Source organism: Abramis brama, assembly GCF_963993115.1.
Source record: "Abramis brama genome assembly, chromosome: 20".
Taxonomy (NCBI): domain Eukaryota; kingdom Metazoa; phylum Chordata; class Actinopteri; order Cypriniformes; family Leuciscidae; genus Abramis; species Abramis brama.
The window spans coordinates 22,468,556-22,478,425 of NC_139982.1; the positions used below are offsets into that span (position 1 = coordinate 22,468,556).

General features: G+C 37.7%; 1 protein-coding gene across 2 annotated transcripts; it reads left to right on the top strand.

The window, feature by feature from the left end:
• The first annotated feature begins 2,266 nt into the window (after positions 1–2,266).
• On the top strand, positions 2,267–7,922 carry fbxl9 (F-box and leucine rich repeat protein). 2 transcript variants are annotated; one of them, XM_084094800.1, is made up of 8 exons: positions 2,267–2,668; positions 3,385–3,486; positions 3,609–3,923; positions 4,323–4,994; positions 6,293–6,511; positions 6,621–6,833; positions 7,215–7,432; positions 7,509–7,922. In XM_084094800.1, exons 1-8 carry the CDS (start codon positions 2,642–2,644, stop codon positions 7,675–7,677), a joined length of 1,935 nt encoding a protein of 644 aa, XP_083950926.1. In that variant the 5' UTR covers positions 2,267–2,641; the 3' UTR covers positions 7,678–7,922. The 2 variants fall into 2 exon arrangements, with proteins under 2 accessions (XP_083950926.1, XP_083950927.1); XM_084094801.1 differs by having other exon boundaries at positions 2,289–2,668; positions 6,675–6,833.
• Positions 7,923–9,870: the final 1,948 nt, after the last annotated feature.

The following is a 9,870-nucleotide window of genomic DNA, read 5'->3' on the forward strand; positions in this document are numbered from 1 at the left end:
TGACCCGACCTAACCAGACACCACAGGCGAGAATTTTAACTACAACTAAAAGGCCACACTGTGAAATGAACAAATCTCCAGTCCTGACTCTGCCTCCACTGGCCGGTGCGGCTGCTTTCAAGACGCACAAGCCCCGAGTCGTGACAGGTCGAGCTCCTCTACGACCCCCTGCTCCTGCTGCTCCTACTCCTGCTCCTGCTCCTGCTCCTCCTGCTGCTGCTCCTGCTCCTGCTGCTCCTACTCCTGCTCCTGCTACTCCTGCTCCTGCTCGTCTCCCACAGCTTGTGACTGGCCGGATAGCACTTGTGAACCGGAGCAGTGTGAGGAAACTAGTCAGTGAAGAAAAGCAGAGCCCTCTTCGTCCAATACAAAAGAAAAGCGGCTCTAAAAAGGAGCAGCCATGTAAAGACCAACCGCAAAAGCCAGTAAGACTCCTGGCTGTGGCCGATTTTCCGCCAGTGAGTGAATCAGTGCGGGCAGTGATGTGCAGAATAGCGGATGAGCAGCATTCAGAGCGCCAGCGAGCTGCACTGCAGTGAAAGGTTCTGTCCCGCGGCGAGCACCACTGGCCCGCGGTGAGCAGCTGGAACAACTGTACCGCGGTGAGCACCAATATCCCGCGGTGAGCTGCGGCTGCCAGAGGGAGCAGCGTCAGTGCCGAAAAAATGTGGGTGTGTATCCAACATGAAAAAAAATGGAGAAAAGTGGAACACACGTTTCTGTCGGTCAGCAGACGTGCCAAATATGTCTTGATTTAAGGTAAAAACGCTTATTTTTAACTACTACGTACTATGTTAAAGTATTGAAATTAAGCTTTTGAATCAAGACAACCACAAACAAATTTGTGTTCCAGGATTTGCACTTTGGACGCATAGACGACCACAAGACCCAGACAAGTCCTCTGCACAGACCCAATGGCCAGCTTCAACTCCCTCCCAGGCTCCCACCAAATGCTGGCGTCATGTAGGCCTACTATCCCGATCTTCAAGCAGACAGAACTGGATGAAATATTCTGAATGATATCAATCCACAGTTTGACTTGTGATGCAGCCTGGAATTAAACCACACCTTGTTCTTTATCTGGCCAGGGGAGAACTGAGCCTGCATGGTTTCTCCCAAGGTTTTTTCTCTCTCCATGCATTCTGTAACAGATGGAGTTTGGGTTCCTTGCCACAGTCGCCTTTTGGCTTGCTCAGTTGGAGACACTTGATATACAGCAATATTACTGATCTGACACTATTGGATGAGAACTGCAACTGAGCTGGACGATGACATCACTGTTTTCTCCAGAGCGGCTTATAGATGAATTGAACTCATTCCATAACTGATTAATTTTACAGTTACTGAAAGAGAAAATCTCTCATTGGTCTTGACTGAATACATTTCTTAGCTTTAATAAGATTCAGTGTTTATTTCATTCATTTAGTGAAGACTATGCAGTTTTATTTTTACATTTGATTATTAAATTTCTTAATATTTATGTAATTCTAACTGCATTCATGCTACCGCTCTGAGCTGCATTATAAATTAACAGTAAATGCCACTTCAGATGCAGTTTCTGAAGAAAAAAAAAAGTTAGATTGAAAATTGTAATCACTTGACAGCACTAATTATAGCTTGTTAAAATACAATCATGATTTATTATTTCTGCATTAGTCATTATTTTATTGTAGTTGACAGAAACATTACACTGAGACAGAAACAGTGACTGCACTTGAATCAATAATCATAATCATTTGTATAGTTTTCTATTTTGTGAATGAATGAATTGTGTGGGTTTTTCCTCTTATTTATTTATTTATTATTTGGAAATATTACATGAACACAAGCCCTTGACAAATGAATAAATGTTTTATTGGATAAAATTGTTCGATAAATTGCTTACTCATATTCTGTACAAACAGCATGTTTTTATAATTATGTGCTGAATGTTTTATGATTAAGGTGTCCTAGTCAGGCAAAGCCCTAGAATGACAGAGTGAGTGGCACCAAACACCAGGCCAAGATAAAGACACCTGTGTATTGATACAAAAATAGCCTACTGCTCATTAATGCACAATTACTGTATATTGCTGCAGAGGTAGCCTACTTTGCATCAATGCAAAAATGTTGAACAATTATCCAAAAAGCATAATATATTAAACACTATATATTATGAAGTAATTCATAGAAATTTAGCTGTATATGGCTCATTTTTATGTGCTCACATCACGTTTAAATGAATTACTGCGCCATCTGTCGTCCCAAATCCAAAGTCAGGTTCTGTGTTTCATTCAACTACGTTTCCCAGGTGACTTTGCGCGCTTCTTGCACGTGATGTCCAGTGTTGTTCTTGTGACAGTTCTTTATTATTTTCTTTGAAAAATGTTTTCTTGATCACATTTCTGAGGGGTTTAGGATGTGTAGCGGAATGTGTTGTGGATAATGTTGGGGTTTTGTGCATCGTTTAATACTGTGTAAGGAGGAACAACGAGAGGGTGTTATCAGATCATCCCGTGCTCTTGAATGTTTAGCACGTTGACAGTCCGCGACCTGCCACTTTAATGATAAACAGCGTTGATCTGAGTCAACGATTTAATATTGATATTACATTTATATGAATGATAATTAATAAGACCACATATCGGAAGTGAGCGCAGTCATGGAGAGTGCACACCTACCTATTGAGGTGAGTCCGTCCATCCACACATCACACACTGGATAGGCTAGCCGCTAGTTAGTGGTTTAGAGCTAAAATAATAAGTAAGCTAACATGAGTTCACAACTTGTATTTTCATTACCTTTCTGTTTATTCGACAGCATGTCCTTACTGAAATGTACCATAGTTTTACTGTGTTTTTGACTCTGTACCATAGCACAGAATGGATATTAAGAATGAGAATAAAAAAACGATAGATAGACGGACAGACAGACATTGGTTGGCGTAGTTATATTAATAATGTCAATATATGTTTTTTTTCTTTCTGTATATGGGGCACGTTGTCACAATAAAACGTATGTGTTTGTGTGTATGTATTTATTATATATATATATATATATATATATATATATATATATACATACATATATATATATATATATATATATATATATATATATATATATATATATATACATACATATATATATATATATATATATATATATATATATATATATATATATATATATATAATTATAATACATATATCATATAATTATAATATTGATTAATAAACACACAACACCCCCCCCCCCGCCCACACACACACACACACACACACACACACACACGAAGTGTATAATGTATAACATGAGCAAAATGTGACAACTTTCATAGTTGAGTCTTGTCTTCATATTTTCAAGAGAGAGCGTAACCTGTCAGTTTTCTCCCTTCTGCTCCAGATTATCTCCTACATATTGAGTTACCTTCATGTAACGGATCTAAAGGAGGCGTCACTGGTCTGTAAGAGTTGGTACGAGGCAAGCCAAGACCACCAGTTTCAGGTTTTTCTCAATTTCATTCGAATATCAAGATGATCTAAATTTATACTAAATTTAGACATAAATTTTTTGGTTTAGTCCACTTCCACAGTTGTTTAAATTGCCTTTTGGGTGCTTTAATCTAGAAAAACGCCACCTTCAAGTTCCATGCTTCCACATCTTCACTGGACTTTATCCGTGCACTTGCAAGGCGCCCTCGCTGTGGCCTAGTCATCAGTCATCTTGATGGATCCAGCCTGTCAAGACAAGTACTTTTGGAAGTGGGGCTTCACCTCGGCCCTCACTTGGACAGTTTGGCTCTACCCGGCAGCAGCATCACAGAGTCCTCCCTGCTGGGCCTCCTGCCACATCTGACCGGCCTCCGCAAGCTGGACCTTCACGGCCTGGACAGCCTCTTCATGTCTGGAGCTTTTCTGTCAAGACAGGAGCACCGTCGACAGGTTACATCCTTAAAGAAACATCTCAAAATTTATATTTATTTTTCATAATGTAAAATATAATGTTGTGATGCCTAAATTGAAACGTAAACATTTCTTTATTTATTAACAAAAATAATATTAATAATATATTTAATAAAATAATGTAATATTTTATTTGAATTTATATTATTTTAGATAAATAATTTTATTTTGTATAATTTATAATATAATTATATTATATATATATATAATTAAAATATATATAATTATAAAATTAAGTGATATAATTTTATTATATATAAATTATAATATTTTAAATGACAATTTAACTATTTTTTCATTAATAAAATAGTATAAAAATGTAAAAATCTGTCAAAATGATGTTGTATTAAGTACAATCTAATATTTGTGCAATATTAGGTGGAGAACGCTTTGAGGAACCTGGAGGAACTGGACGTGTCTGATCTCCGCTACCTCTCCGATCTCTCTTTCAACCGGCTGACGAGTTGCACGCCCAGGTTGCGCGGTCTGGCCCTGGCCGGATGCCACATCGCTTTCGAGTTTGACCCATACCGAGGGAGCCCTGTTGGGTCCGGCTCCTCGGCTCTAGTTTCCCTCCGTAACCTCTTGAGTCTCTTGCAGAAGCAGGCCGGTACGCTCCACAGCCTGGACTTGAGTCGCACCGGCATCACCCCCGAATCCCTCCGCTCCATAGCTCAGGTGCCCGGCCTCCGTCTGGAGGATCTGAGTCTACGCGGCTGTAAAGAGCTGACCGACTACTCCATAGAAATCCTCTGCAAGCACCAGAACGGCCTGAAGACGCTGGACCTCGGCGCGTGCACTGAGTTGACCAGTAGGACGGTGCTGGCGGTGTCCACTGAGCTGAAGGAGCTGCAGTCGCTGACCCTCTCACAGGACTGGAAGATAACAGATAAAGGCCTGACCGAGCTGATGGCGCTGCCCTGTTTGAGGACTCTGGATCTGTCGGAGTGTCTGCATGTCAGCGGGACAGACCTGGTGAAGGGACTGTCCTGTCCACAGCCCAGGGCGCAGCTGCAGGCCCTTAGCCTAAGAAACTGCTCATACATAAGGGTGAGGCAAAAGTGCCGAACGACACGTATACATGAAAGAAAATTTGTACCATATCAGTTATCAGCCAGTATATCAGCTGATATTGTTTTATTGTGCCTGCTCATTTCCCCTACTTTTACAATTCATTCACCTGTGTCAATATCTAACCCTTACTTAAAGGGATACTCCACTTTAAAATGAAAATTCTGTCATCATATACTCACCCTCATGTTGTTTCAAACCTGACATTCTTCTAAATATCTTCCTTTCTGTTCAGCAGAAGAAAGAAATTCATACAGGTTTGAAACAACATGAGGGTGAGTATATGATGACAGAATTTTCATTTTAAAGTGGAGTATCCCTTTAAACAAACACTAATAATAATCTTAAACAAATCTCAAAATGAATATCCATTTTCATACTGTAAATTATAATGTTGTGATGCCTAAATTCACAATTAAAACAATTATAATTGTTTTTTGTATTATGTATTAACAAAATATTTTGTTATATTTTCTTTTATAATTTATAAGAAAACATTATAAAAAATAAATAAATATATATATATATATAAACAAAATAGTATAAAAATAGAAAATATTATAAAAATATTATATTGGCTAACAAAATTTGGGTAATATGAATATTTTTTGTTTTGACATTTTGTATTGAAAATAAAAATCTGTATACTGTAAATTATAATGTTATGACAATTCATTCAATTCACTTCATTTTAGCGTTTTATTTTTCAGTTATTTAAAAAAAAACGTTTTTTTTTTAGAAATTATAAACTAATATTATATATACATTTTAATGTCATAATTATATTTCATATTATAATTGTTTAATACTTACTATGATTCACAAAATAATATAAAAATAAATGTTTAGCGAGTATTTGCCATAATTTAGGATGATATGAATATATCATACAATTTTTGTTTATATTTTGTATTAAATAAAAATATCTTAAAATATCAATTTTTCATACTTAATTAATTAATAATGTTGTGATGCCTAAATTCATATTTACAATAATTGATTTTAGTATTTAGTGTTTTATTTTTTATTTATGTGTTAAAAATGTTTATAATAATATTGTATATACATTTTAATATTATGATTACTATATAATAATAATAATTTGTAATTAACCAAACAGTATTAAAATGTAAAAATTATTCTTGGCATATTAAGGATAATTTGAATATACAATTTTTGTTTTGCAAAATTTTATTTGAATATTTTCCTCAAATGACCCATCAAAAATGATTTTTGTATTGTCCCTGTTCTTGCTAACACCCTCTGTCCTCAAACAGGACACAGTTATGTTCTCCCTGACGCAGTTGCTGGGCAGTAACCTGAGAAAGCTGGACCTCACCTCCTGCGTCTATCTCACTGACCTTAGTGTTCACGCCATCGCAAAATATCTTCCTGCGCTGCTGGTGCTGCGGCTCGGCTGGTGCAAAGAGATCTCCGACTGGGGGCTGCTGGGGATGGTGGAGCCCACCCAAAATTGTGAACCAAGAGACAAAGAGGTGGGATTTTTTTTTTTTTATTATTATATTTTTTTTTAGGACTTATATGATGTTTTGATAAGAGCACACAAAATGTAAAAAATTTCTCATAAATGCCTCAAATGTGAAGGATGATAAAGGCCCAAGCTTTACTAGGACATTTGGAAACATGGGCTTTTTCCAGCCTCCCAGCCTGCCTTTCCAGGAGAAGCCACGTCTCGTAACCGATGAGGACCTGAGTGCGTTTAGAGATCAGGAAGGAGCATCACTGCTGGCCCTCAGGGGTCTTCAGGAACTGGACCTGTCGGCCTGCTCCAAGTTAACCGACACCAGTATCACACAGGTCAGTGCATAATAGAAACGGTGTTTTTTGTGAGCAATAATGGTTAAAGTGTAGATTACTTACAAATTGTAGTCCATTACTGAATACAAAATACATTATGAACATTATAGTTAGTAACATAATCTATTTGAACATTATAGTTAGTAACATAATCTATTACATTGCACATATTAGGTCATGTAATCCGACTACTTTTTGATTACTTTTAGATTACTTTTGACCTAACGTGTGTATAACATTGATTTGAATAGTATAATCTTGTACCATATTAAAAATAAAAAAAATTCTTTCATTCTTTTTTTGTTTGTTATCAACAATTATTTTGTTATTAGGGTAATCGGTACTGAATATTTATAACCAAAATGTTCCTGGCCACCCCAGGTACTCCGTTTCCCAGACCTGCAGCGTCTCTCGCTTTCCATGCTGCCTGAGATCAGCGACGACAGCTTGGTGTCCGTAGCTCTTCACTGCCGCAACCTCACGAGCCTGGCGCTCAACCTCTGTCCCCAGATCACTGACCAAGGTATGGCGCGGGCCCTTCCGCTCCTCCACAGACTGCAGCATCTGTTCCTGGCCTGCTGCGACGCGGTTACCAACGAGTGAGTGACCTCATCCAGCGCTGTTTTCATACTAAACTATTGAGCTCTGCTTAACATGGTTAATGTGTTCCTGCAGAACTCTTTCCATAATTGCGCTGCACTGCGACAGACTCCGGACCCTCGATGTGTCCATGTGCAAGGACATAACCGTGCACCAGGTGGACCTCCTCCAGTCCCGCCTGCCCTTCCTTGAGAAAGTCCAGTGTCGCTTTGCCAATGGCACAGATTTCACTATGGTACTCTGATTCTGTAATACAGTGAAAGTGAATAACTTTTTACTCAGGAATAAAAGAGTAATACATTTCTAAATGCTTTATTTTTTTGCATAGAACCATAATTTTATTATTTATGTGGTGAATCACTGCTTTTGAATGTAAGGGTTTCAGCTCTTGTGTTCACACATTTCAAATGATTCCAGTATAAACGATCTGCTATTGATTAGTAGATATAAAACTCCACTGACCTGTCAATAAATGATTATAAGAATTAATGCTTGCTTCTGTCTTTTTCATAAATTGTTCTGTCCCACTGTGGTTTGCATATGCTGCGTTTATAAGTCTACACCTTATAACTTCTGTATTTCGGCAGCACCAGATAAGGGTGAACTTTAAACTGTATGACACATAGTAATGTTCAAAGGTCATTAGTTTTATGATATTTGTTGCTATGTAACCTGAAAACATTTTATATACATCCGGCTGACTTCCGATTCAGTTTGTTTTATTTAAATATTGCAGCTGACACTTTTAAAGTGACAGAGCATTGAAAGTGCAAGTTTTATTAGCGTGTGTGAATCTGTGCTGCCACATCCAAAAAAAAAATATGTTTACATCAGAAGTTAATGAGTTTGTCTGTTCAGTCTATTTTGAAGTGAGGAAATAAATCGACGGTATACCGCAAAAACGCATTTCTGTTCACATCCTCACGGGTTTAACTGTCGAAAACGAGACCAATGACCGAATCACGAACTAAAAAAAACAACTCTTAGTGAATCAAAAACACACCGGGTTTTACGAAAAAAAAAAAAATCTTCATAGTGATTTTTAAAAAAACGGCTTTTATGAACAACTACAAAACAACCTTTCTTATGGCTCGTTTCCACTGAGCAGTACAGTACGGTACGGTACAGTACGGTACGGTTCGGGTCTGTTAACCATGATCTGGCTAGCGTTTCCACTGCCAACAGTACCCTTACTTGATAGGCGTGGTGTTTCGATCGACGTAATTTTCGCGCGAAGAAGAACATAGTAAACTACAATGGATGACATACAGCAGATCTTGTTCTTGCTCCTCGACATGTTTGTCACAAGAAGACAAGCGCCGACATTAGGCTTTTCTCAATATTAAGTACGCAAAGTTTGTACTTGCCATGTGCGACTCACTCCTACATGCACATGGTACAGCGCGTTCTTAAAAGCGTCACTCAGCTCGCTCTGCTACTCCGGTTATCTCTGTTACTCTGTATGTACAAATTTAAGCAACAATAAAACGAAATATGTTATAAAACACTACTCTGCCTCTTTTCGTTTTCATTTAAATAAATTAAACATTATAGGGACACAAATGTGGTTCATGCCCAACGCATATTGATTATTCACTGCACGTTATACGTTATTCTATTTATAACAAAACGATTTAAAACACAACCCTAACGTTACCTCTTTTCGTTTAAATAATACAAAAAATTACACATTACAGGCAATATATGCATTTGTACAAATGTTGCAATAAACATCAGTGATAATCTTGTAATAAGAAAATGACAAGAAACCATATTTCTTTTTGTAAAATTTCAGTTTTATCAATAATAGCCAATATAAAAGTTTAAGTAAAAGGTACAAGAAGCTATACAATAAGAAATAAAGCAAACAATTCAGTCAAATGTCCAAATGCTGCGCTAGTCTAACATTACAACAGTAAAGTTAAATACAAATAGCCTATAATATGAAACTAAACTTAGCCCTCAGTCAAAACGATTGACAGGGAACGAATTATATATTCACGAGACCAAAGATCGCCCGTTAGGTCTACACAAGACGAATTATATCTCATGTTTAACCACTACCGTCGGAGTCATCGGCGAACGTCAGAAGAACTTAGCCGAGGAAAGGCTCATCCAGCCGGGAAACATGAGCGCCGAGCGCCCGCTGATCGCATGGATCTCACAACCGGGGAAAAACAAATCATCTTTATAAATAAACCACAGATTAGAGCTTTAAACAACTACATTCTCGCCTGAAAAACTCTTAAAATTACATTTCGTGACACAGTAACAGTATATTATATTAAACTGTATATAAAAAAATGGCGCTTCTTATGTTGTCATTCCCCTCGTAGCACGCGCAAGTGACGATTCTCTGTCAACCAATCAACGTCCTGCAGTGAGTCTAGCTCCACCTTTTAGTACCGTACCACTGTGCTAGGTACCCCAACGGAAG